This window comes from Equus przewalskii, chromosome 9, assembly GCF_037783145.1.
Source record: "Equus przewalskii isolate Varuska chromosome 9, EquPr2, whole genome shotgun sequence".
Classification (NCBI taxonomy): Eukaryota; Metazoa; Chordata; class Mammalia; order Perissodactyla; family Equidae; genus Equus; species Equus przewalskii.
The window spans coordinates 25,557,876-25,585,389 of NC_091839.1; the positions used below are offsets into that span (position 1 = coordinate 25,557,876).

Here is a 27,514-nt window from a genome sequence, read left to right on the forward strand (position 1 = left end):
AGACTCAAAAGACTCAGCATATTGTCATACTCAACGACCATGATTTATTACAGGGAAAGGAATCAAAGCAAACTCGGCCAAGGGAAAGGCACAAGGACTGAAGTCCAGAGGAAACCAGGGGCAACCTTCAATAGTCCTCTGTCAGGGACATCGCACGGGACATGCTTAATCTAAGCTCCATCAAGCAGTTATGACAGTGGATTGAAATGGCTACTAACAAAGCACATTAGAGGCTCAGTTGCCAGGGATTTTTTATGGCACTCTTTCTAGCACATACCAAATTCCAGACCTCCACAAGGATAGCAGGTGTTCAGCATAAGCCACATTGTTTACACAAAAAACTTGGGCACAGTGAGCCACTGCTCCTTTCTGGGAATGGCAGGAAACCTCTTGAAATCTAAGGTCCCAAACCCCAGCCCAGAGTGAACTGCCAGCTCAAAACAATAGCAGTCTTAGGCCTGCTGTGATATTTCTTCATAATGATTTAAATGGTACTAAAAGGCTCATTCTGATTTCTGTAACAAACATTAGCAAATACAGTTTCCTACAAGAAAAAATGAGTCATAACTTTGAGGTGAAGGCTTATGTAATAACCTTTGTAACCGAAACATCACCGTCACAGTAGAACTTCTTACAAACAAACTAGCCAGGATTTAATTCAGTGATGACAAAGTACAGCAGAAGTCTGGTGAGAAAGGACCTTGTGTCTTCCTGATATATATGTGTATGTGTATGTGTATTACACTGCTTAGGGCCACATATATGAATATAAACATACGCATCTACCTATTATGTATGTAACGTTTTTTATGTGTGTTCTGTAGGTGCATATATATATGTAGAACATATATATATGGCTTCAAGTGGTCTGACGTGCAAATATACACGTGGTTTGCTTTTATCTATAAAGATTTAAAGGCCAGATCAATGCTGTGTGTTTCTGTAGCACATAGGTCAACAGTTTCTCATCTCTTTGTTCCTGCTGTTAGCCTCTGGCTTCAACAAAAGGAGAACTAAAGAATATGTGCATCATTGAGTGCACCTAACTTGAGACTAAAGAGTGTGTTGTTGGAGGGTTAGTCATGTTCCTGGATCTGTGTGTGAGTTTCACTTGGAGGGGTGGGAGTGGGTGGCTCCCGCTGGGAGGGCCTCTACAGAGACGTGATGCTGGAGACCTATGGGAATCTGGTTGCTGGGCGTATGTACATTTCCCCTTTCTTCCACTCTGGCCCACAGCCGGCCGTTCCTGTCTCAGTTGTGGGAAGCTGGGTGCCTCTGGAATGCTCGGTGATGTCATCCATGAGTTTCATGGGTTTAGGATTTGTAATCTATTGGCTCGTGGGTATGTTGCATGTCTCACAATTAAATGGTCTAAGCTAAATTGTAAATGGGCAACTTAACTTTGCCTCCCTCAGAGCAGTGTCAGGAGGGTGGGCCCTGTAGTCTTGACTTCGTACTTTCTGACCTTGTTCCTACCTGCTGGGAGATTTAAAAAATTTTTGTCCACTCTGCTTCCCTTTATTTTGGATATCCATGTGTTTTTATTCCGAAGGTTTGACATTTGGGACCTTGCTGATCCTGCAGAAACTGCTCCTCCCAGGGCTACCCGATTCCTAGAGGTAGCAAAGGACTTCCCGTGAGGAGGACTTTGGCATGCAAGCCAAGCAACCCAAAGCCCATTCCCCTCATCTGATGCCTCTATCCAGCTCTCACACAGCAAGACCCTTCACTCATCCCCCCAGGACTGTGTGCCACACAACTAGGGGCAGTCCCTACACTTTGGAGCCCATTGAAATTATTTAAACTAATCCTAGACTGGCTCACCTCACTTTGCCCATTCCTTCCAACAAAAACGACAGTATAGTCTTTGCCCACCCTCCTGGTGACTCTTGCCGCCCTGGTGCACCCCCTTGTGGCCTGAACATGGTCTGCCCTCTTATGGGAACTGTGAGTAACAATTGTCTTTTCAATGGCAACCATCTGATTTGTTGGCTTTATATCATAATAGTGAAAACCTACATTTTAAAACAATACACCTGAAAGCATTAATGAGACGGTACATATATGAATTTAGCAAAGCAAGTCAGCCATTTCCCTGTCATTTCCAAACAAGAGGGTGTTAATGCACCTAGCTGGATGTGATGTTTAAGTTGGAATAAGGTGGAAAGCCATGGACAGAGGAGGGGACAAGGAGAAAGCAGGCCTTCGAGGGACCCTGGTGTTTGTAAGATCCCAGTTATTTGCCATGGTATTTTAGGAAGATTCTTCCAGATGCCCTTCTTAAAGCCCCACACTTCAGACAGTGACCAAGCACAACTAACTGCAGGCTGCAAATTCTTGACGACTTCAGGTATTCTCCCTATATCATTTCTCCAACTTCTGAGGTCGGAAGGAAGAAATGCCCTTGTGTGTGCTGTCTTGATTTGTTTTCCTGATCATTTTCCCTTTCACAGGCATCCTCACCATTTTGCTGCCTCATCCCTTATGGCATTTGTAGCTGCGTCATCTTTCATCATCTCTGCTAGTCTTGCTCTTCCTAGTTCCTTTCCATGTCCCTGCTTTCAGATAAGAGTCCTCACACAGGTTCAGAGTACTTCCTTCTCACCGTGTCTCTCCTTGAACCCTGGAATCACTTAAGAAATTATCACCCTTTTCCCCCATCTTAGAGACTGCCTGACATTTATGTCACATGTCATCGCAGAGCCTATAGGCCTCTTTGTCTGCATGTTCTTCTGCCCCTCACCCTTTGTGACTTGTCTTTGCTTGTTTGCTTGAGTGTCAGACATCACCACTGTGATCTTTCCTATATCTTGGCTTCTGCCACTTTCACTTCTTTGTCTTTTCCTCCCTCTTCCCCTTGGGGCAGTTTTCCTCTCCATGCAGTGTTTCCACTTCACCTTTACCTCTTACTCTCCACTTCCCAAACCTCCCTGCCTTGTGAACCTCCTTATTACAATGCCACCATCTTCGCCATTCTGGCCAAGGTCGGCAGTGACTCCTGTATTCATAAATTTCCAGCCCTTGTCTTTATTGTGCTCAGGACTGAACTTGTCCCCATTGCCCACTCCATTCTTGAAATACACTCTTTCCTTGGTTCTGTGACATCACTCCTGGTTTTCTCCCTCCCTCCTTTTTTCCTTCCTTGCTGACTCATACTCTAGCCACCCATTTGGTTTTGAAATTCCTGAAGAATTTTCTCTCATGCTGTGGTCTCCCCAGGCCTCATCTGCATACGTGGCTTCACTTATCTTCTTTACTTTTGACAAATTTAAATTTATTACCCCAATCCTGACTTCTTCAAGCTCTGGACTTGAATTCCTTATTGTCTTTTTGCTGTCCCCAGTTGGATGTTTCAAAGATACCTTGCTGGGGCGGCCCCATGGCCAAGTGGTTAAGTCCGCGCATTCCGCTGCAGCGGCCCAGGGTTTCACTGGCTCCGCTCCTGGGCGAGTACATGGCACTGCTCGTCAGTCCACATTGAGGCGGTGTCCCACATGCCACAACTAGAAGGACCTGCAGTAAGATAAACAACTATGTACTGGGGGGGTTTGGGGAGATAAAGCAGAAAAAGAAAAAATACCTTGGTCTCCATGTGATTTAGTAAGATTCAAAAACTACTCCTCCCAGATTCTGATCCACTTTTAGTCTTCCCTCAGTACTACTTGTACTGTGTGGTTACCCAGGACAGAGATCCCCTGACTGAGCACCAAAGCCTTAAGGTGGCCCATCCAGGGGGCCTTACCTGGTGTGGGGCCTGCGTATGTTACCACCTTTTCTCCTGCACAAGCCTCACCTCTCTTCTCTTTTCCTGTTTCCTTTTCCTGTGCTTTTCCCCTCCTGCTGTGGGGTTTTCCCTACCCACTCTGGCCAGTGAGTGAGTGCTTATCCCTCCAATGTCATCTCAAATAGCACCTCCTCAGGAAAGCCTTCACCACAACCCCCATCCAGGTCATAACCTTGCTTTTTCAGAAATACATACATGTGGGGGCTGGCCTGGTGGCACAGCGGTTAATTGCGCATGTTCTGCTTCGGTGGCCTGGGGTTTGCCGGTTCGGATCCTAGGTGAAGACGTGGCACCGCTTGGCAAGCCATGCTGTGGCAGGCATCTCACATATAGAGGAAGATGGGCATGGATGTGAGCTCAGGGCCAGGCTTCCTCAGCAAAAAGAGGAGGATTGGCAGCAAATGTTAGCTCAGGGCTAATCATCTTTAAAAAAAAAAAAAGTATGTATATATGTGAATATCTAGAGATATATATACATACAGTTCTTTGCTCCCCAAGACAATCTTCTAGACTCAAAGTGGTTAAACTCATGGTTCCAGTTTATTACAGCAAAAGGACACAGATCAAGATCACCAAGGAAAAAAGGCACATAGGGGAAAGTCCAAGAGAACTAAGCACAAGCTTTCAGGTGTCCCACCCAGGGCAGTTGCATGGGGAGCCAATTCTTTCAGCAAAGATGTGACAACATGTTCAAGTGTCACCAACCAAGGAAGCTCACCCAAGCTTCAGTGTTCAGGGTTTTCATTAAGGCACATGATATGTACGTGACTGACTATGCATGTTCAGTCTCCAGGATCCTGCCTCAGAAGGCAAAGATGCTGTGTAGCCTGGCGCCCCAGGTGTACAAACCCCACCATTCACCAGGAGTCACACTGTTAGCATAGGTTATCTAGTCAAACTGATACAGGGGGACCCAAGGCCTCAGGCATAAAAATCATTTACCAGCAAGATATCCTAAGGACTCAAGTGGTCTTCCTGGAGCAGGTCGAGGGCAAGTCATTTCTCTGGAATGTGCAGCATTTGAGCAACTGAAGCCTGTTCATTTAATGTTTTCCTGCACAGTCCACCTTGTTGGCCTTTGGCCTAGTCTCTGTTACAGTGAAACATATTTGCCTGAGCATCTACATGAAGTAAAGCATTTCTGTAACAGACACACCACAGTACCATCAGGAATACGCTTAGCATTTGAAGGAGGCGGTGTGGGGTATGGATAGATTTAAACGAACCCCCAACCCATCCTATAAAGCCATTACATTCGTATCCAGGTTTTTGTACTAATTTGATTACTCATCCTCTTTGATCAACTGTTATTTGTACTTTGTGATAAACCACCTCCTCTGTCACTACACTGGTTTAAGTCATCACCCTCACCCATCTGGAAAGCAGAACTTCTTAAGGTCCCCTTCCCCCTCTCATGCCCCTTCCTTAGTCTAGTTTCCACGCAGTGCCTAGAGTGATCCTTTTAATATACAAATCAGATCACATTACTCTTCAGCTCAAAACCCCACCATGGCTACCTATTTCACAGTGTACTATGTATTTTTTTATTTTCTGTATTCTTGTTCTGGCATTGGGCACCTCGGTGAATGGGGAGAGACAGCAAACAACTTGCCCAGGACCTTGCCTTTCATGTGTAAACTAACCACCTCTATTTGGTTCTTGCACTTTGGGAGACAGTATTCCTCTGCCCTAAAACTCCATGGCTAGGTACCAGACAGCAAAGATACCTCCTATGCCCCAAAGCTCTACTGTATTTTTCAAACCAGCTAATCCTAAGCTATTTACCTGCCCTGCCCTGCCTTTCCTGCAGAAAACACAATAAAGGTGCTGGGCCATGCCTTCTCCTTTGCTGCTGCTGCCTTCTGACCCACTCTGGTGCTTCATCACATGGCCCGGTGTGGCATGCCCTGACTCCTGTTTGCTAGGGATCTGTGAGCGGAAGGTGCTTCCTTCATGATATGAGGTCTGCATGTCTTACCACAGCCGATTAAACAAATCCCAGGTAAGTTTTAGAACACATTCAGGAGTATGTTATAACCTCCTTACAGTGGTTGACAAGGTTCTACACAATTTGTCTCCATTTCTCTCTGATTCATTTTGTCCCACTGTAACCCCTGCAGATGCAGCTCTAGCCACACTAGCCTCCTTGCTTTTCCTCAACTCCCCCCCGCCCCACCATGGTCCCAACCCAGGAATGTCTTTCTCAGGGACCTAGGAGCCATCTGTTTGAAACGAAGACATAAAGGGAGATAACATCTCTAGCTCCCCACTTCTGTGGGAGGTTAGGAGCCTAACTTCGTGGGCACCTAACTCCAAGTTGCAAAACTACCTTCTGTCGTAAAGAAATGAGAAATTTGTTTTCCCTTGTAGAAGGCTAATGTAACGGCCGACGATCACCCGCATTACCAGGTATATTTAGGATGAACTATGTGTAACAAAAGGTGCTATCATGTTTTCTTACTTGAAGACTAATTATTTTGAAAAGGTGCGATGGGTGAGTGCGGCTGCGCGTCACTGAGTCAAGCCACCTACGGGCAGTCCTGGGTTGGGGGCGGCTCCTGGGGGTGCGGGGGGATGGGGGAGGCCACAAGCCGCAGGGTGTCGGGGGACACAGGCACACGTTTCGGGGAACCGAACCGCGGGGACCCTCAGGTATGTGCGTGGCTGAGGAGGACCCCAGGGAGTGGCCTGAGCCGGACACAAGCTTGGAGCCGGGGCCAGCTGGGCGCGCGTGCGGCCTGGCGTTTGCGAGCTGCACAAGGCCGACCCCAGCGGCGTCTGTTTCTTCCGACGCGCGTCACGTCGGCTGGCTAACGCACTCGCTCACGCCGGGGCTTACACACCCGTTCGCTCACCCGGGCCCCTTTACCATGGCCTCAGCGCACCCCCGCCCGCGCCCTTTTCCGGGACTGCTCTGCAGCTGCGTGCGCACCGCCTGCCGGGCCCGGCCCCGCCCACGGCCCGCCTTCCGGCCTCCGCGCCCTGTCGTCTCATTGGCCCGGTCCCCTCGGCCCTCCTCTCCCCGGCGGAAGTTCCCCGTTCTGTCTCTTCTATTGGGCACGCTGCCTGCGGCCTGAGAAATTTCAGCCAATGGGAGCGGTCAGGAACTACCGGGCAAAGGGGCCGTGGCGCGCAGTATAAAGGGCCTGGCTCTCGTTGCCCAGGATTATCTCCGACTCCGTGCGTCGAGGGGTGGTGAGAAGCTAAGGGGCAGCTGAGCGGTGCGTTCCCGGTCCCTGCCCGCCGTCGTGGGCGCAGGTCTGGGCTTGAAGAGCCTCAGCCTGAGTGTTTCCTCCTCCCACCCGTGTGCAGGATCCCCCGGACCTGGACACGCAGTTCCGCAGGGCTCAGGAAGGCGTCCCCTCTCCGTCTTCTCTTCTCATGAGTCTCCCAGAAGCTGTGATGAAGTCGGGCAGTGTTCGGCCCGCAGGTGAAACGGATCAGAACCAGGACCAGAGAAGGAGGGTTGAGAAGAAAGGCCTGGTGTCAGTTGTTGGGGTTGGGGGTGCACAGAACAGCGTTGACATCTCTTTTTTATTGCAGTACCTACAGCAGGCCAAAGTCAACCCGGCTTCCCAACCGTGTGAGTGCCTTTGGCTTTGTGTCTGGAAGCGGAAGGGCAGTGAGACTGAGGAAGAAGACCAAGCTGCGCGTGTGCAGCATTGGTTCATGTGGCTGAGAGCTGTTGATCAAACACCCCAGCTGGGCCCTTGAGAAGGGAAAGGGGCGGAGGGAGGGTAAAGTGAAGGAGGAAGGTGAGCATTCCAAGTCCCTGACTCCCTCCACCCACCTCCCAAACTGAGGCTCTCTTCCTCTCCTGTCAGGCGGCATCTCACAATTGATGACTTTGAAATCGGGCGTCCTCTGGGCAAGGGAAAATTTGGGAATGTGTACCTGGCTCGGCTCAAGGAAAGCCATTTCATTGTTGCTCTGAAAGTCCTCTTTAAGTCCCAGATAGAGAAGGAAGGACTGGAACACCAGCTGCGCAGGGAAATTGAAATCCAGGCGCATCTACAGTAAGGACAGTCTCTGCATGAGATTCCAGAAGTGGTTCCTCACTCTTGTTCTGTTTCCTCTGATATTTCTGCCATCTGAACCCAGTACTACCCCCAAATAAGCCCTTTGCTTCCACCTTGAAGACTTCTCTCTGCAACTCATTCCAATTACACTATGTAAAGTTCCCTCTGTGTCACACTGGAACCCTGATTCCCATTCCTTCTTTCTCCCCTCACACACTCCCAGACCAGACTGTATTTATACTGGTCCCAGCACAATTTCAATTTGCCCCCTGTATGACCAATCACTTGTATTAGCATCATGTGTTGAGCCTCAGGGAGGAGTCTGACCTTTCCTCCATCCCTCCTCCAGACACCCAAATATCCTACGCCTGTACAACTACTTCCATGATGCACGCCGAGTGTACCTGATTCTGGAATATGCTCCAAGGGGTGAGCTCTACAAGGAGCTGCAAAAGAGCCACACATTAGATGAACAGCGTACGGCCACGGTGAGGTGGGGGGATGGGTGCTCTGGGGTGTGTGAGTTTACTGTGGGCTGGTGGGGTCACTGCTTCTGGCTGGTTCTGGTGTCCAAATTGGGTTTTTCCTTAGTTTATTTCTGAATTTTATTCTATAAATCTTATATGACACATACATCCTACAACTTCACATTTGGATACCCTAACTACCCCCAGAGTATTTATAAGAAGGGTGTATAAGTTTGGATTCTTTGGTTGTAAGCAACAGAATCTAACTCCACTACCTTATGCAAAGAAACTTATTTAAAGGTTGTGAGGGAGTTTGCTGAGTAAATGCATGAACTGGCCCAGAAATAGGAAGCATGAGTTTTCTAGAGGGCTCCAGACAGGGAACCAGAGTGATGATCATCCCAGCAGGAATGATTGGGTCAGCTTGCTGTCAGAATGATTGATCTTCCAATTTTCCTCCTGTTTTTGTATCACTTCCTCAGGCCTCAAGTCCTGTGGGAGATCATCTGATTGGCTCAGTGTAGGTCCTCCATCTGGCCACTTGCTGTGCTAGGGCAAAAGGGAGGATCTGTCCATCTTAGCATCCATCCTGTAAGACCGCATAAAATAGTGGAGGGGAAATCCTCCCTCACCAATAATTGTGGTGCTATTAAGGAGGTAATGGAGCTAGTAACCAGGAAACAAAAGATTCCACTACAATTATAAAATACACGATATGTATTTTACCTCATAGGGAAATTGTGGCCGGCTTCATTTCCAGACTGCTTTTTCTTTGCTCACACAGATAATGGAGGAGTTGGCAGATGCTCTGACCTACTGCCATGAGAAGAAGGTGATTCACAGGGATATTAAGCCCGAGAACCTGCTGCTGGGGTTCAGAGGTGAGGTGAAGATTGCAGACTTTGGCTGGTCTGTGCACACCCCCTCTCTGAGGTAGGTCAGGTGTGGTGGGATGGGCCCTGGGTGCCAGTTAGGAATGATCCAATTTAATTCATTCCACATGAAGACCCAGATACAAACCTGGGTTTGTATTTGAATACTGCCTTTATCAAATGCATATATTTAATATGTATTTGTAGTTTGAAAGAATGTGGTTCAACCATGTTTTTTATTTCTTGATCTCTGTTAACGTATAACTTTACCAACAAGTTTCCATGTAAATTAAGGACCATTGCTCCATAATTCTAGGAATCTTATTGTATGAATAAACCATAATTAAGTTACTTGGTCCCTCTTGATGGACCATCAGTTTGTTCCAAACCTTTCTTGATGCCCAGAACATTCTTATGAAAACATCCTGGATCATGAGCTAAATAATTATATGGATAATTGCAAAACAGGAATTGGTGGGTCCCAGTGCTTGCCTTCTCTGCATCTTGATCCATATTACAAGTGGTGTTTCCAAACTCCTGTGCTCAGGAGGGGACTGCTCGGGATTTCCTAGGGTCTCCCATCTCACTGGAAGCTGGGGAAGGAGGGTTCTCCTTGTTCTGGGCCTCTGCGCAGTGCTCCTTTCTCTGCTCTCCTCTAGGAGAAAGACAATGTGTGGAACTCTGGACTATTTGCCCCCAGAAATGATCGAGGGGAGAACATACAATGAGAAGGTGGATCTGTGGTGCATTGGGGTGCTCTGCTACGAGCTGCTGGTGGGAAATCCGCCCTTTGAGAGCAATTCCCACAATGAGACCTACAGACGCATCCTCAAGGTGGGATGGCCACACTCTTAGGTATTCATGGGGAAGCAAGTCAGTGGTGGGTGGTGGGCCTGTGGAGCCTGGGGCACACACACAGGTTGTCCACTAAGATCCAGAACAGTGCCTTGAGGAAATTCAAGGAACAGAGAGAACACAGACCAAAGAAATGAACCGTACTTCTCTTTCTTCTTCTCTGGCCTCATCAGGTAGATGTAAGGTTTCCCCCATCAATACCTTCAGGGGCCAAGGATTTGATCTCCAAGCTTCTCAGATACCAGCCCTTGGAGCGGCTGCCCTTGGACCAGATCCTGGAGCATCCCTGGGTCCGGGCCCACTCCCGGAGGGTGCTGCCTCCATCTGCTCAGATGGCTTCCTGAGCCCTGTCTGCCCCTCCTCCCTTGAGTTTGTTCAAGGAGAACTCCCGTCTTTTGTTTCTTCTCTTTTAAGGTGCAAGATGCTAATTAATAAAAGCTGAATCTTTTTGTACCAGGTCTTTATAGTTGTGTGAGTCGGTGTGGGATTGGGTAGAATCTTTATTTCTTGTAGTAACTCTTCCCTTTGAGAGCAGTGCAAGATGATGCCCCCCCGACCCCCAGAGATGGTGACTTAAGCACTCTCCTTGAAAACTAGTTACTACTCTCTGCAGATAATTGCCCTGGCGGTACATAACCTACCACCTGTCACAGTGGCTCCTAGACTCAACTTCCTATTCCCGAGGTTCTCAGGAGTATACCACCTGTAACACAGGACTCTGATCAAGCCAGAGGTCCACTCTCTTTATACTGATATCCAACATGCTGCCATCTTCAAGATAAAATATTTCACTGCACTTCAATGTTCCCCAAATTCTCAAATGAATTCAGTAGCACCTCCATGGTATGTCATATTCTGATTGCATCAGAATAAATCATCCCTAATAATAAATGTAACATCACTTCTGAAATCACCCTCCACCTGCAGCAATATCCTTCTGTCACAGTTTCATGTGGCAGCTGCTCCCTTCATCCATGGCATGCTCTCTGTACCAGAGTAAACACCTAGGCTCTTCAGCTGGAAGCTCAAACATGTTTTTTGCTCACTGCAGGCATCGTATCCACCTGTGTCTCCTGACTAAAAACACTTCATATGGAGTTCGCCTCGCTAACGTTACTCCCACCACCATCTTCTACACATTGTCCTCAATGTGAAATGTCCAGCACACGCAGGACCACGTCCCTATTATAACCAGACTTACTAATTAAATATAAATAATTCAGCCCCTCCACTCTCACATGAACAGCTCCCACTAGTGCAGATCCATCATTTAAATGTGCAAAGACTTTGGCTCATGGTTTTTTTACCTGTATCTTCAGTGCTCACAGCTCTGTGCTTTCTAGCTTTGTCCTCTCTATCAGTTTTCTTGAGTTAATACTTCAATTAAACACTTGGAAATTCCTAATAAATTAACTGGCTTGTACACACAAAGCATGTAATATTACTCATTTCTGGTGTTGGAAAATCTCATATCACTGGGCACATTTTGGGCAGGTAGGAAAGAATAGAAAAATCAACCAGGACCTCAACACTGACTACCAGATGATATATGGTTAAATAACGAAAATTCTGACACGCTTTACAGTAAGGATTTCAAAGTTTCTCCAATAGCTACATAGCTTTCCTCACCTACCCTCATTCCAGACATTCTGCCTCCCATGACACAGAGAAAATAAAAATCTTAACTTTAATATCTGTTTTACATGCTAACCCACAACCATTTAATTTAACCATAAGAGTCAACCACATGTGAAAAGGAGAATTATGTCTCTCTCAATCTGGTCAAATTACTATTGCAAATGATGGATAACACTGTTCTTTGTGTACTAATTAAGTCATATTTCTCCATAACTTTTTTTTTTTCCTGAGGAAGATTCTCCCTGAGCTAACATCCACTGCTAAGCTTCCTCTTTTTTTTTTGTAAGTGAGCCACCACCAAAGCATGGCCACCGACAGGCAAGTTGTGTAGGTCTGCGCCTGGGAAGTGAACCTGGTGGCCAAAGTGGAGCACAGCGAACTTAACCACTAGACCACTGGGGCTGGCCCCATAACCTCGTTTTATAAATAGCATCTTCTGGGAAATTGACTGTACCTTACTCTTTGACTCAATTAATGTCCTGTCACTTTGCTTTTCTCTACTTTTAAAAGCAAAAATCTTGAGGGCATTTTCTGGACATGTTTCCATTTTTATAACTGTATGTGTTCTCAACTCATTAGAAGGTGGATTTTATTCTCTCACCTTCACAGCCATAAGAAAACAAAACAAGTCGCTGACAGTGACTAATACTGTGTGTAATATACAGTAGTCCTCCCTTATCCAGGTTTTAGCTTCCGTGGTTTCAGTTACCAGAGGTCAACCTTGGTCTCAAAATATTAAATGGAAAATTCCAGAAGTAATTCATGTTTTAAATTGTGAGCCATTCTGAGTAGTGTGATGAAGTCTTGCTCCAGCCTGCCCAGGGCGTGAATCCTCCCTTTATCCAGTGTATCCATTGTATAGGCTACTGGCTCATTAGTCACTCAGTAGCCTCTGGGTTATCAGATGACTTTCTTGGTATCACAGTGCTTGTGTTCAAGTAACCCTTTTTTTACTTAGTAATGGCCTCAAAGTGGAAGAGTGCCCAAGTGCTGGCAATTTGGATATGTCAAAGAGAAGCTGTAAAGTGCTTCCTTTAAGTGAAAAGAACACAGTATATATTAGGTTCTGTACTATCCGAGGTGTCAGGTATCCACTGGGGGTCTCGGAAGTATCCCCCACGGATAAGGGGGGACTACTGTAATTCTAGAAGGATTGTTAGAATTCCTAACATGGCTGTTGGTTTCTTGTCTGCAACGAGTTAATGCTGGGTTGGTTCAGGGTTCATCCTCGGCCATTCCTTTCTCCATCTCCTCTCATTCTTTTTGTTGGTCTCACCCAGTATCAAGACTTGAAATAACAGTGTACACTAACGACCCAAACTCATACATCCAGGCCCGAACCCTCTCCCAGTGTTCAAACAGGCTGAAGTGCATACGAGACACACACGCTGTGTGATCTTATAGACATTTCAAACGGACCATGCTCGAGACTGGAGTCCTGAGCTTCCTCCAAGTCGCCCCTACTTGCTGCCTCCCCACCTCAGGGGATGGCAAATCCACTCCTGCGGTGCTCAGGGCCAACTCCATCACTCAGGAATCCGTGCACGGCGTGGAGGCGGCTCTGGGTCACAGAAGGCCCAAGAGAGGCGGGTGCGTGGGTGCACGCCGCGCGGGAGGGAGACTTCCGGCACCCTCCTCTGGCGGGTATTCTGACGGCTCATTCACCAGCATCCCCATAAGAGGATGCGGGGCGGAGACCACGCGCAAGGGAGTCCCAAGCCCAGCCGGGCCGGTTCCGCCCCTTTGCACTTGCCCCGACCCCGGGCGAAGGTGCCCGCCTCCTGAGCCTCGATTTCCCCGCGCGTAGAACGCACGGTCTCGCCCCCTCTTCGTTCCCCCGAATTGTTCCGACTGCGAAGAGGCGGGTGTGACACGGCGCTCTGGGCCTGGTAAGTCCTTCACATCGAGGAAGACCGGCTCTTGGACACGCTCCACCGGTGTGTGTTTTTAGAGACAAACTACATTACCCAGAAGGCTATGGACCGTGCGTCTGCGGCGGGCGCTGGGCCAATGACGGCCCAGGACATGGGCGTTTCCTGCGGTCGGCTGTCGTGGGTGTGGGGCTTCCGGTCTCCCTGATGGCCTACGTCATTTGTATGCGACGGTTCCGTCCACGCCAGCTGTGGGGCGGGGGTCGCTCGCTGTTCTGTGGCCGGTATCAGTGCGGCTTTTGGAAAGTGAGCAGAAAGGAGGAACAGAAAGGAGGCTGGGACTCACCTCCGCGCCTTTGGACGAGCCGTGAGCCTCCCCGTGAGCGGGGAGGGCGACAGTCAACTGAGGTCACCCCACGCAAGGCAGGGGAGAGGTTTCGTTCGGCTGAGCCCGCGGGACCCGCCTCAGTCGCCGCCTCTCCGGGCCCCGCTCTCCCCACAGGGTCCCATGATGGCGGCGGCGTGGAGGGACCCGGCGCAGGTGAGTGGACGATGTTTTCGGCGTTGCTGGTTCTCTGTTAGTTGGCGGAGGGCTCCTGGGCGGGGTGGGAGTCAGGAAAGGCACTGGCTTTCTCTTTGCAGTTGTGTTTGTGTATGACAAGTGGAGCCGGCTTGTCACCTGCTTTATTTCCAGTCTTAGGACATGAGAGACTGAATATACGAGGGGACGATAGGCAGGCTACGTATAAAAACAAAACTCTGACTCAGAACCTGCAGCACCCTGGCGGGAAAACCAACCCCTCGTCTACAATAAACAACCCAGGGAACCACCCGCTCTTTAAGTCAGACTTGCCGGACATCACATTACTATCTCTAGTGGCAATCCAGGAAGCTGAACAATGATTTCTGTAACAGTCGGCCCAAAATGGCCAGGATGATTAATAACTGACTCTTTCTCTAATTTTTCCCCGACTTCCAACTTAAGACCAACCAGAGAAAGCCATGTATGCACCCCTAACCAGCTACATAGGATGCTATATGATTGCATGTCAGAGAGTTTTCATTATTTAAACATATATCATCATGTTTTAAATGTTGAGACCCTAGTTGATTTTTCTGTTCTTATCTGTCTGCCTAAAATGTGCCCAGTGATGTCTGTTTATCGAGCACCGGAAGTGAGTAACATTGCAGGGTTCCTATGTATGAAGCAGTTAATTTATTAGGAATTGCCAACGATTTGATCAAAATATTAACTCAAGAAACCTGATAGAGAGGATGAGGGTAGAAAGTACAGAGATGTGAGCACTGAACGTGCAGGTGAAAAACCATGAGTCAGTGTCTTGGAGCATTTAAATGATGGATCTGCACTAGTGGGAGCTGTTCATGTCAGAGTGGAGGGGCTGAATTATTTATATTTAATTAGTCTGGTCATAATAGGGACGTGGTCCTGCGTGTGCTGGACATTTCGCATTGAGGAGAATGTGTGAAATATGGTGGTGGGATTAACGTTAGCAAGGCAAACTCCGTACGAAGTGTTTTTAGTCAGGAGACACTGGTGAAAACGATGACTTAAGACCTGGGGACTTTTAGTCACTTTAAGACATGATGTGAAGCCCTCAGCGTGGGGCAGGCAGCTAGCAGGACCAGTGAGGCTCAGGTACTGCTGCTGTTACCATCATTGGTATTATCATCATTTTCTCCTTCCTCTGACATCCTAGAGCCATTACTGTCTGCATCTCACAGTCTACATGTCATTTCCACTGTGTTGTGTCATTTTCCAAGGGCTCCTGCATAGGAAGCTTCTCTCTCTGACACTATTGGATATGTTCAAAGCATTGACCACCACTCCCCACTTTGAGCCCAGCACAGAGCTTGGCCCTCAGGAGGTGCCCGGGAATTAGGGCCTCGATCTCTCTGCACCTTTACCAGCAATGCAGAGATAAGCTGTGAACCCGTCCACCAGCCCCAAAGCTAATGCTCCTGCCTCTATTTGACTTTCCAGATGTCTGTGACCTTCGATGATGTGGCTGTGACTTTCACCCAGGAGGAGTGGGGGCAGCTGGACCTGGCCCAGAGGACTCTGTACCAGGAGGTGATGCTAGAAAACTGTGGGCTCCTGGTGTCTCTGGGTAAGGCGTCCCCACTCCACCATTTGGGCAGACTTGCTAGGTCCATCATTCCAACCTCTGGCTCCATCTCAGCTGGTCAAGAAGACTTCAGGAAGCCCCTCTCCCCGACCTCCTTCCCACAGCTTCGGTCGTTTTCTAGGCTCACGTCTTCCTGCCTGGTCTCCCTGTGTCTCTTTGGGCAAGAAACAGAGGAGCCTTTGGCTCCTAGAAAGTGATGGAAGGAAGTGGCGGTGTTCCACAGAACCTAAAGGCAGGATTTCCAGTTGGGCCCTGGGTGCCACTGACATAGGAACTGGGAGCCACCACAATTATGCCCTGGCTTCTGAGTCTCTTGTCCTTGGCTACTCCCTCTGAGTGTGCTCATGTCACTGTCTTTTCAGAATGGCTTTTTCTCCTCAGCGAGTTTGCAGCAGGACTGGCTGCCTCAGTCCCTGCTCTCTGTGGCCCCCAGGTTCCTTGCCTCTGCTTCCTTGCATATTTATGTTGTTTCTCTTTCTTTCTCTGCTCCTGGGCTCTCTGGGGCATCCTTGGGGCAGGAGTGGCCACCTGAGCCCATCCTTTCCTGAACCTCTCACCCCAGGGCCCAGCACAGACTGGCCTCTGTCTGAGGTTCTTATTTCACATTCCAGAGAGGGACCCGACTGAGCCTGGTTGGCTCAGGTGTCCCCTGCAGTCCAGTTAGCAGGGCCGTGAGTGCTGGGATGTTCTCCAGGAAGAGGGTGAGTCAGGCAGGCCCCAGGAGGCCTTTGCCTTCAGTGCCAACAGGTATTGTTCTAAGCAGCATGATCTCGGTTATGGAGCTTCTTCATTCTCGTGTGAGCCGTCACAATCGTCTCTTGTTTCCTAAGTCCAGGACCGAGATCCTCTGCTAGTACAAGAGAGGAAAGTTAGGGAAGTGCTTCTCAACACTTGGTGGTTTTGCCCCCCAGGAGACGTTTGTCAGTGTCTGCAGCCACGTTTTTTTTCTTTTTGAGGAAGATTAGCCCTGAGCTAACTGCTGCCAATCCTCCTCTTTTCGCTGAGGAAGCCTGGCCCTGAGCTAACATCTGTGCCCATCTTCCTCTGCTTTATATGTGGGACGCCTACCACAGCATGGCTTGCCAGGCGGCGCCATGTCCACACCCGGGATCCGAACCATGAACCCCAGGCCCCCGAAGCGGAACGTGCACACTTAACCGCTGCGTCACCGGGCTGGCCCCTGCAGCCACTTTTGATTGTCACACCTGGGTGTGGGTGGTACTGGCCTCTAGTGGGTAGAGTCCAGAGATGCTAAACATCCTACATGGACAGGACAGCTCCCTTAACACAGAATTACCCAGCCCACGGGTCAGGAGTGCCACCATTGAGAAACACCAGCTTAGGTGTTTCTGAGCTTGAGGATAATCACCGTAGACCACTCAGTTTGAGGGAGAGGAGTGCTGTATGTTCATGGCTTAGAGGAAGACACGCGTATTTTAGAGAACTGGAATTATGATCTGTGTCAATGAGAAGAGATTAAACAAAGTTACAAAAAGTTCGATATATTTAGGTATTTTGTAACAAAACTTTTTTGAATACAGTCATGTGCCGCATAACCATATTTCAGTCAACAATGGACCACATAGATGATGGTGGCCTCATAACATTAGTACCATATAGCCTAGGTATGTAGTCGGCTATACCATCTAGGCTTGTGTAAGTACCCAGGAAAACCAAGTAACTTGCCAAAATGTTGGAAGCTCTCTCTCTAAATATCATCTTTAGTTAAAGACAAAAGATGGAGTTGGGGAAAGCAGCAAATTCAAAGGAAAGGAACGCAATTCACAGATAGGTGAAAAGGAGCAAACATTTGAAAAACAAGTATTTGGCCACACAGAAACAGAAGAACACACAGGGGAGCCCAACAAACAGGCTTTTCTAGGTTCCTTCCTATCTGCTGCCTAGTTCGTGTTATGCTAAGGTGATATAGTCACCTCCTGAGACAGGTTTTGTTGTTGTTACTTTTTTTTTTTGATACTTCTTATTTTTTATTGAGTTAATGACAGGTTACTATCTTGTGAAATTTCAGTTGTACATTAATGTTTGTCATTCGTGTTGTAGGTGCACCACTTCACCCTTTGTGCCCACCCCCCACCCCACCTTTCCCCTGGTATCCATTAAACTGTTCTCTTAGTCCACATTTTTAAATTCCTCATATGAGTAGAGTCATACACAGATTATCCTTCTCTAGCTGGCTTATTTCACTTAGCATAATTCCCTCAAGGTCCATCCATGTTATTGCAAATGGAATGATTTTGTTCTGTTTTGCAGCTGAGTGGTATTCCATTGTATATATATACCACATCTTCTTTATCCAATCATCTGTTGATGGGCACTTAGGTTGCTTCCATGTCTTGGCTATTGTAAATAATGCTGCAGTGAACATTGGGGTGCATAGGACTTTTGGGATTGCTGACTTCAAGCTCTTTGGATAGATACCCAGTAGTGGAATGGCTGGATCGTATGGTAGTTCTATTTTTAATTTTCTGAGGAATCTCCATACTGTTTTCCATAGTGGCTGCACCAGTGTGCATTCCCACCAGCAGTGTATGAGGGTTCCTTTTTCTCCACAACCTCTCCAACATTTGTTACTATTAGTTTTAGATATTTTTGTCATTCTAATGGGTGTAAGGTGATATCTTAGTGTAGTTTTGATTTGCATTTCCCTGATGATCAGCGATGATGAGCATCTTTTCATGTGCCTGTTGGCCATCCATATATCTTCTTTGGAGAAATGTCTGTTCATGTCTCCAGCCCATTCTTTGATTGGGTAGTTTGATTTTTTGTTGTTGAGTTGTGAGAGTTCTTTATATATTATGGATATTAAGCCTTTGTCAGATATATGACTTGCAAATATTTTTTCCCAGTTAGTGGGGTGTTTTTTTGTTTCAATCCTATTTTCATTTGCCTTGAAGAAGCTCTTTAGTCTAATGAAGTCCCATTTGTTTATTCTTTCTATTGTTTCCCTTCTCTGAGAAGACATGGGGTCTGAAAAGATCCTTTTAATACTGATGTCAAAGAGTGTACTACCTACTTTTTTTGTAGAAGCCTTATGGTTTCAGGTCTCAGCTTTAGGTCTTTTATCCATTTTGAGTTTATTTTGGTGAATGGTGAAAAAGAATGGACAATTTTCATTCTTTTACGTGTGGCTTTCCAGTTTTCCCAGCACCATTTGTTGAAGAGACTTTCTTTTCTCCATTGTATGCCCTCAGCTCCTTTGTCGAAGATAAGCTGTCCATAGATGTGTGGTTTTATTTCTGCGCTTTCAATTCTGTTCCATTGATCTGTGCACCTGTTTTTGTACCAGTACCACGCTGTTTTGATTACTGTAGCTTTGTAGTATGTTTTGAAGTCAGGGATTGTGATGCCTCCCGTTTTGTTCTTTTTTCTCAGGATTGCTTTAGCAATTCGGGGTCTTTTGTTGCCCCATATGAATTTTAGGATTCTTTGTTCTAATTCTGTAAAGAGTGTCATTGGGATTCTGATTGGGATAGCGTTGAATCTGTAGATTGCTTTAGGTAGAACGGACATTTTAACTATGTTTATTCTTCCAATCCATGTACATGGAATGTCTTTCCATCTCCTTATGTTGTCGTCCAATTCTCTCAGAAAGGCCTTGTAATTTTCATTATATAGGTCCTTCACTTCCTTAGTTAAATTTACCCCGAGATATTTTATTCTTTTTGTCCCGATTGTGAATGGTATTGTGTTCTTGAGTTCTTTTTCTGTTAGTTTGTTATTAGAATATAGAAATGCTACTGATTTATGCAAATTGATTTTATACCCTGCAACTTTGCTGTAGTTGTTGATTACTTCTAAGAGTTTCCCAATGGATTCTTTGGGGTTTTCTATATAAAACATCATGTCATCTGCAAACAGTGAGAGTTTCACTTCTTCCCTCCCTATTTGGATTCCTTATATTCCTTTTTCTTGCCTGATTACTCTGGCCAGGACCTCCAGTACTATGTTAAATAAGAGTGGTGATAGAGGGCATCCTTGTCTCATTCCTGTTTTCAGGGGGATGGCACTCAGTTTTTGCCCATTGAGTATGATGTTGGCTGTGGTTTTGTCATATATGGCCTTTATTATGTTGAGGTAGTTCCCTTCTATGCCCATTTTGTTCAGAGTTTTTATCATAAATGGCTGTTGGATCTTGTCAAATGCTTTCTCTGCATCTATTGAGATGATCATGTGGTTTTTATTCCTCAGTTTGTTGATGTGGTGTATCACGTTGATTGATTTGCAGATGTTGAACCATCCCTGTGTCCCTGGTATGAATCCCACCTGATCATGATGTATGATCCTTTTGATGAATTGCTGAATTCTGGTTGCCAAAATTTTGTTTAGAATTTTTGCATCTATGTTCATCAGTGATATTGGCCTGTAGTTCTCTTTTTTCGTGGTGTCCTTGTCAGGTTTTGGTATCAGCGTGATGTTGGCCTCATAGAATGTGTTAGGAAGTGTTCCATCCTCCCTAATTTTTTGGAATAGCTTGAAAAAGATAGGTATTAAATCCTCTCTGAAAGTTTGGTAGAATTCCCCAGGAAAGCCATCTAGTCCTGGGGTTTCATTCTTTGGGATGTTTTTGATTGCTGTTTCAATCTCTTTCCTTGTGATTGGTCTGTTCAAATTGTCTGCCTCTTCTTGAGTGAGCTTTGGGAGATTGTAGGAGTCCAAGAATTTATCCATTTCCTCTAGGTTATCCATTCTGTTGGCATATAGTTTTTCGTAGTATTCTCTTATAATCCGTTGTGTTTCTGCAGAGTCTGTTGTTATTTCTCCTCTTTCATTTCTGATTTTGTTTATTTGAGCTTTCTCCCTTTTTTTCTTTGTAAGTCTGGCTAGGAGTTTGTCAATTTTATTTATCTTCTCAAAGAACCACCTCTTTGTTTCATTGATCCTTTCTACTGCTTTTTTCGTTTCAATAGTATTTATTTCTGCTCTGATTTTTATTATTTCTCTCCTTCTGTTGACTTTGGGCTTTATTTGTTCTTTTTTCTCTAGTTCAGTTAGGTGTAGTTTAAGACTGCTTATTCGGGATTTTTCTTGTTTGTTAAGATGTGCCTTATTGCTATGAATTTTCTTCTTAATGCAGCTTTTGCTGTATCTCATATGAGTTGGTATGGTATGTTATCATTTTCATTTGTTTCCAGGTATTTTTTGATTTCTTCTTTAATTTCTTCAATGATCCATTGCTTGTTCAGTAGTGTGTTGTTTAGTCTCCACATCTTTGTGCCTTTCTCAGCTTTTTTCTTGTCATTAATTTCTAGCCTTATAGCATTATGATCGGAGAAGATGCTTGTTATTATTTCAATTTTTTTAAATTTGTAGAGGCTTGCCTTGTTTCCCAACATATGGTCTATCCTTGAGAATGTTCCATGTGCACTTGAGAAGAATGTGTAATCTGCTGTTTCAGAATGAAGTGATCTATATGTGTCTATTAAGTCCAATTGTTTTAGTTTTTCGTTTAGCTCCACTATTTCCTTGTTGATGTTCTGTCTGGATGATCTGTCCATTGATGTGAGTGGGGTGTGGAGGTCCCCTACTATTATTGTGTTGTTTTTAACATTTTCCTTTAGGTCTGTTAATAGTTGCTTTATGAATCTTGGTGCTCCTATGTTGGGTGCATAGATATTTATAACTGTTATTCCTTCTTGGTGAAGTGTCCCTTTGATCATTATATGTTGTCCCTCTGTGTCTCTCTTTACCTGTCTTATTTTGAAATCCACTTTGATATAAGATTTGCAACACCTGCCTTATTTTGCTTGCTATTAGCTTGAAGTATTGTCCTCCACCCCTTCACTCTGAGCCTGTGTTTGTCCTTGGGGCTGAGGTGTGTTTCCTGGAGGCAACAAATTGTTGGATCTTGTTCTTTAATCCATTTTGCCACTCTGTATCTTTTTATTGGAGAGTTCAATCCGGTTACATTGAGAGTGATTATTGATGCATGTGGACTTAATGCTGTCAATCTGTCACTCATTATCTTGTTTTCCTGTGTTTCTTTTCCTGTGTGCTTTAGCCTACCCATTTAATACTGCAGTTTCTTATGCTGGGTTTCTTAGATTTTTCCTTATTTATGTTTTGTGGCTCTGTTCTGTTTTTTAGTTTAGTGGCTACCCTGAAGTTTGTATTTAGAATCTCGTGTATAATATAGTCTATTCTCTGGTAGTCTCTTACTTACTTGGCCTAGACTGACTTAGACCCTTTGCTCTTCCCCTCCTAAATAATTATTTTCATTTCTTATTCCAACTCGTGTTATGAATTTGTAGTTAGAGTGATAAGATTGTCCTTGCTTTGGTAGTTTCCTTACTTTTACCCTAATGCTGTAGTTGAATATTTGCTATCCTGTTCTGGTTCTGTCCATCGGTCTCCCTACTCTGGGGTTTGGGACCCCTTTCTCCCTGTTTTCTTTTTTCAGATATGAGAGCCTTCTTGAGGATTTCTTGTAGTGGAGGACTTTTAGTTACAAATTCTGCTAACTTTTGTTTGTCTGGAAAAGATTTAATTTCTCCCTCATATCTGAAGGATATTCTTGCTGGATAGAGTATTCTTGGCTGAAGATTTTTATCTTTTAAAGCTTTGAATATGTCACTCCATTCTCTCCTAGCTTGTAAGGTTTCTGTAGAGAAATCTGCTGAAAGTCTGATAGGAGCTCCTTTGTAGGTTATTCTCTTCTGTCTTGCTGCCCTGAGTTTTCTTTCTTTGTCTTTCATCTTTGCCATTTATACTACTACGTGCCTTGCAGTAGGTCTTTTTACATTGACAAATCTAGGAGATCTGAAAGCTTGCTTTACACACATTTCTCCGTCAGTCCCTAGATTTGGGAAGTTCTCTTCTATAATTTCATTAAGCACACTTTCTGCTCCATTCTCCTTTTCCACGTTCTCAGGAATTCCTGTGATCCTTAAGTTCTTTCTCTTCATTGAATCCACTATCTCTTGGAGATTTTCCTCATTTTTTTTAATTTTTAGTTCTCTTTCTTCCTCTGTCTGGAGCCATTCAGCCTATCTTCGATTATGTTAATTTGCTCTTCTGTGGTGTCTACACGGGCATTCAGGGAATCCGTATTCTGTTTTATCTGGTCCATTGTGTTTTTCATCTCTAGTAATTCTGTTTGATTCTTCTTTATAATTTCAACCTCTTTTGTGAAGTAACTCCAGAACTCATTGGCTTGTTTCTCTATCTTTCTCTCTACCTCATTGAGTTTTTTGATTATAGCTGCTCTGAACTCATTTTCACTTAGTTCACCTAATTCCAAGTCCTCAGGACTTAATTCTATGTTTTTATTGTTTTCCTTCTGCTCTGGGGCTTTTATAAATTGCTGGATGGTAGAGGAGCGGTTTTTTCCCATAGTGGTAGAATTCGGTTGCAGTTACAGCCTGTCGCCGCTAGATGGGGGTCGAGAGCCACGTGTTCTGAGCTCTCTGCCTTCGGCAGGATGGCGGAGCCCAGTGCACTTTGCTGGGAGGGAGGGGCTGCTATTCTCACCTGCCGATCTGGATTCGGATCAGTTCTGTTCTCTGGTCTCCTGGGGCCCTGGGTTTATGGGGTCCCCGTGCACGGAAGCTTTCCCCTGTCAGCGGGTTTCCACTGTACCAGTAGCGGGAGTCCTGGATGATCCCCTGGTCCTGTGGCCCCTCCCCCGCTCCTTCCCACACTCCCGGCAGTGATCCTGATCTCTCCAGCGAAGTTCTCTCCTACCCCTTTCCAGCTGCTCTGAGGCCAGCAGCAAGGTTTCCGTCCTCCGTCTTCTTGGTCCTGTAGGTCTCTGACGTGTTGGCATTAGATTTATTATCTGAAATTCAGTTTTTCCAATCCTTTGTTGTAATTTGGAGGGGAGAGAGTCCCGGGTCAGCTCACCCCACCATTTTGCTCCGCCCCTCTCTGTGATGACCTTTCTAAGACTCTACTTTTTTTTTTTCTTTGAGGAAGATTAGCCCTGATCTAACCTCCTGCCAATCCTCCTCTTTTTGCTGAGGAAGATTGACCCTAGCTAACATCCATGCCCAGCTTCCTCTATTTTATATGTGGGATGCCTGTCACAGCATGGCTTGACAAGCAGTGTGTGGGTCTGCACCCAGGATCTGAACTGGTGAACCCCAGGCCGCCAAAGTGGAATGTGTGAACTTAACCACTGCATCACTGGGCTGGCCCCAAGACAGGTTTTTTATCTGAATTCTTTTAGGCAGTTAGGGGGAGGTAACAAGAAAAACTTTCTGAGTCTTTTGTTTCTTAGAAATAATCTGCCTGTGGACCCGGCCCAGTGGCGCAGCAGTTAAGTGCACATGTTCCACTTTGGCGGCCCAGAGTTCACCAGTTCGGATCCCGGGTGCGGACATGGCACCGCTTGGCAAAGCCATGCTGTGGTAGGCGTCCCACATATAAAGAAGAGGAAGATGGGCATGGATGTTAGCTCAGGGCCAGTCTTCCTCAGCAAAAAGAGGAGGATTGGCAGCAGTTAGCTCAGGGCTAATCTTCCAAAAAAAAAAATCTGTGTAAAATAATCCTCATGTTAAAGAGATACGTTTTGGGGTGGCGAATTTTGTTCCCCTTCAGTACACTCTGATGTTTGCACAAGAATGGAATTGCCTAACGATGCATTTCTCAGAACGTATCCCTGTTGTTGAGTGACATGTGGCTGTAAAAGTCCACATGTAGCCCTGCTGAGTGCATCCCTCACTTTCACATAGTCTCCTCCAGGTCGCTCTGCTTTGCTCATGCTGGGCTTCTTGCCGTATTCTCCCTTCCTCCACTGCACCCCGCCTGCACATGCCTGCCTTGGCCTCTGCACTTGCTGTTCTCTCTGCCTGGTGACTGTTCCTGGGTATTTCAACCTTTACGTGGTCACCCCTTCTTAGCACAGTCACCACCTCCTCACCAGTGGCTTCATGACCCCAAAATCTCATGGAGGTCCCTCCTCTGTCACACTCGCTTTCTCCCATCACCCTATTTATATCCTCCTATGCCAGTGGTTCTCATCCAAGGACAATGTTGTCCCCTAGAGACACATGGCAATGTCTGGAGACATTTTTGGTTGTCACACTGGGATGGAGATGCTACAGGCATCTGGTGGGTGGAGACCTGGAATGCTGCTAAACATCCTTATATGTACACGACATACACACTCCCTCCCTCTCTCCCCAACAGAGAATTTTCTGGATCTAAATGTTAGTCATGCAGAGTTTGAGATACCCTATTTCAAAGGGCACACAGACACTTCATCATGGGCATTGAGAGACTCCCTGAGGAAGCCATTCCTTTATTTCATCTCTTTCCCGCCTCCTGATTGTTGAAGGAAAATCTGAGTTTAGGGCTGAATCTTAACACTCCACCCCGCAACTGTGGCTGCCTCCCCTTTTCAGCAGAGGACATGCACAGCCCCAAGCAGGCCGTGTGAGCCTGCCAGGCCTCAGCAACATCGCTTTGATTGTGTGTCTGCATTTTCAGGGTGACTTGCCATCAAGGCAAGGGACTTGGTTTCCCATTTACCAGAGCAATGCAGGATTCCCTTTTTGAAAGAATCTAAGGAAAATTAAAAGTGAGTCACTTTTAAGAAAAGTGGTTTATAGTAGTCACCAGCTTGCTCAGGTCCTTGGAGTACTGGCTGCTTGTCAGGTCTGTTCCAGGCACTGTTCCTGCTCTACTCATCTAATTCTCATGGTGTCACCGTCCTCAGCAAAGTCAGGAAAACTCAGCTACTACGGCGAGTCCTTCATGCAGCTTAACTTAACTCGGTATTGAACTTACATGTTCATTTTATGAAGCTGTCCTCTGTAGTAAAAGTCATTTTTTTCTGAAATTTGACAAGAGATAATATTTGATATTTCTGTAAATGTCCATATGTGACCATATCACTGTGTCAGATTTTCAATTTTGTTATTGTTTGGTAGTTCATGAAATGCTGAGGTCTAGAGTTGCTGAGTCTGCCCCTCCCCTGGCCCTTGTTCCCTAAGGATAAATCTTGGTGCTCATGTCCCAGCCTCACCACCACCCTCCACTTGGTCTCAGGCTGCTGGCCCCACACAAGGGTGTTCGCTGTTTCCTCCCTAGTGTAGTGTTTGGGAGACCAGGGTCCAGAGCCAGACCCCTGGTGTTTAGTCCTAGCTCAGCTTCTTAAAGATTGTGTGGGCCTGGGCAAGTTGCTGAACCTGTCCATGCCTCAGTGTGCTCCTTGGTAAAATGGGGTACTGTGGTGTCTGCTTCCTGGGACTGTAGCCAGGGTAAATGGGGAGCTTAGGAAAAGGACTCAGAACAGTGCCTGATGGGACCAGGCGGTATGCAGGGTGGCAGCTGAGAGCCCCGCTGCCCCCGCTGCTGTCACTCTCATCAGGATTCTCATCGTCCTCATGCCTCGACTCAGCATCTTCTGGAGCAGAGTCCTGTAGCTTTGTGGTAAAACAGCGCAGACAGCAGAGATGGCTAGACCTGCATTTCCATTTGGCTCAGCCATTCACCAGTTCTGTGCTCTTTGGTAAATCACGTTATGTGCCTGAGCTCTGGTTTCTTCATCTATAAAATGGTGCTGATTGCAATGCAGACTTGCTGGGGATGCTGTGAGGAAATCCTAAGATAAAATTCTAATTTTTGTCTGTGGTGTAGAGGAAGAACAATACAAAACTTTGCTTAGGATCTAAAAAGAGACCTAGATCAATGACGACACATACCTTGTTTTGAATGAAAAGAGCCAATATTTTAAATATGTCAGTTGTTTGAGTTACTCTATAGATTAATTTCAATTTTGAGATGACATAACACATGGATGTTTCTTGACACAGTCCTTTGAATATGATTAAACTCTCTCTATATATTAGTTTTTGACTTAGTATCAGGAATAAAAACTCCACGGCAGTATGGTTTCCAGGTCTCAGGTCAGCATTTTGTGTGCATGGGAGCAGCTCTATTCTGAGATCTTGTCCACATTCTGAAGTCCCAGGCTAGATTGAGAAGTTTTACTTCATTTCTCAAAAACCCTTATGTGTCCTCTTTCCTTCTCCATGAACAGGGTGTCCGGTTCCCAGACCTGAGCTGATCTGCCAGCTGGAGCACGGGCAAGAGCTGTGGACTGTGAAGAAAGACCTCTCCCAAAGCCCCTGTCCAGGTAAGAGCCCTGGTGGGCAGGTGGGAGAGCCTGCAGGGTTGAGGCCTGGGGGAGACCTCTGGCCGTGGTTCCCTGGGAAGCTTCTTGTCATGGCCTCTGGTGGTTTGGACGCCATGGAGCCCTTTGACCCCTGGGCCCTCTATCCTCCCAGCAGACAGAGGTATATGAGCTGAGATCTGACTTGGGCTCCAGCTGCTTGGGCTGAAAGCCTGTCTTGCCGATCACCAGCCCTGTGGCTCTAGCAAGGTGCAGGATCTCATGTGTCTTTGTGTATGAGTTCAGCTGAGTTAAAGCCAGCTACCGTATCAGACAGACTCCAGGATCTCAGTGCTCAGCATGTGGAAGCTGTTTTTCTCACTCACGCCAAGGTCCATGTGGGTCGGCGGGGAGCTGTGTACCACACAGTTGTTCAAGGACCCAGGTCCATTCTGTCATCAACATATGGCTTTAAGCTTGTCCTGACGTCCTTCAGCTGGCAGAGGAGACTGAGGGGAAGGGAAGATGTCACACCCACTCCCACAGACACCAGGTCCCCTCATATCCCACTTAGAAGAAGTAGGCATTTGGCCTCATTTGGGTGCCTCGGGCTGGGAAATGAGGCCGAGCTGTGTATCCAAGGAGAGGAGCAAAGTGTTGGGTGAGTGTGGTCTGCTACACTCCGTCTGTTCCTGGAAAATGCTAGTAATTATAGCTTCTGTGTCATTGGGTTGTTGGGATGTAGTCACATAGTGTGTTAATGCGGAAAACTGCTGAGCGCAGCGTC

General features: G+C 46.3%; 2 protein-coding genes and 1 long non-coding RNA gene across 8 annotated transcripts in view; 2 read left to right on the forward strand and 1 right to left on the reverse strand.

Annotated features, from left to right (window-relative positions):
* Nucleotides 1-27,514, forward strand: part of ZNF805 (zinc finger protein 805) — a 69,929-nt gene that overhangs the window by 24,435 nt on the left and 17,980 nt on the right. Inside the window, exons 1-3 of one of the 3 annotated variants that reach the window (XM_070633504.1) lie at nucleotides 13,716-14,047; nucleotides 15,509-15,635; nucleotides 26,656-26,751. The exons of 1 other annotated variant lie outside the window; for it this stretch is intronic. In XM_070633504.1, the coding sequence (XP_070489605.1) occupies nucleotides 14,015-14,047; nucleotides 15,509-15,635; nucleotides 26,656-26,751 (256 nt within the window). In that variant the 5' untranslated portion in view covers nucleotides 13,716-14,014. Of the gene's footprint in view, nucleotides 1-13,715; nucleotides 14,048-15,508; nucleotides 15,636-26,655; nucleotides 26,752-27,514 lie in introns of those variants that run through there. One more of the 3 variants, XM_070633506.1, reaches the window with a different exon arrangement.
* On the reverse strand, nucleotides 1,054-6,768 carry LOC139085541 (uncharacterized). 2 transcript variants are annotated; one of them, XR_011543901.1, is made up of 3 exons: nucleotides 6,640-6,768; nucleotides 3,980-4,207; nucleotides 1,054-3,513 (listed from the first exon to the last, which is right to left on the reverse strand). It is a non-coding gene; the product is annotated as an uncharacterized lncRNA (long non-coding RNA). The 2 variants fall into 2 exon arrangements; XR_011543900.1 differs by having other exon boundaries at nucleotides 6,654-6,740.
* On the forward strand, nucleotides 6,800-10,455 carry AURKC (aurora kinase C). 3 transcript variants are annotated; one of them, XM_008510726.2, is made up of 8 exons: nucleotides 6,800-6,979; nucleotides 7,097-7,214; nucleotides 7,328-7,367; nucleotides 7,609-7,800; nucleotides 8,153-8,291; nucleotides 9,055-9,203; nucleotides 9,802-9,976; nucleotides 10,171-10,455. In XM_008510726.2, the coding sequence occupies exons 2-8, from the start codon at nucleotides 7,166-7,168 to the stop codon at nucleotides 10,339-10,341; spliced, it is 915 nt and encodes a 304-aa protein (XP_008508948.1). In that variant the 5' UTR covers nucleotides 6,800-6,979; nucleotides 7,097-7,165; the 3' UTR covers nucleotides 10,342-10,455. The 3 variants fall into 3 exon arrangements, with proteins under 3 accessions (XP_008508948.1, XP_008508947.1, XP_070489629.1); XM_008510725.2 differs by having other exon boundaries at nucleotides 6,828-7,005; XM_070633528.1 differs by lacking the exon at nucleotides 7,609-7,800 and having other exon boundaries at nucleotides 6,867-7,005.

Coding starts and splice junctions, on each gene's coding strand:
- AURKC (XM_008510726.2), top strand. CDS start 7,166: ATGAGTCTCCCAGAAGCTGTGATGAAGTCGGGCAGTGTTCGGCCCGCA. Junction 7,801..8,152: donor GAAATCCAGGCGCATCTACA/GTAAGGACAGTC, acceptor TCCCTCCTCCAG/ACACCCAAATATCCTACGCC. Junction 9,204..9,801: donor GTGCACACCCCCTCTCTGAG/GTAGGTCAGGTG, acceptor GCTCTCCTCTAG/GAGAAAGACAATGTGTGGAA.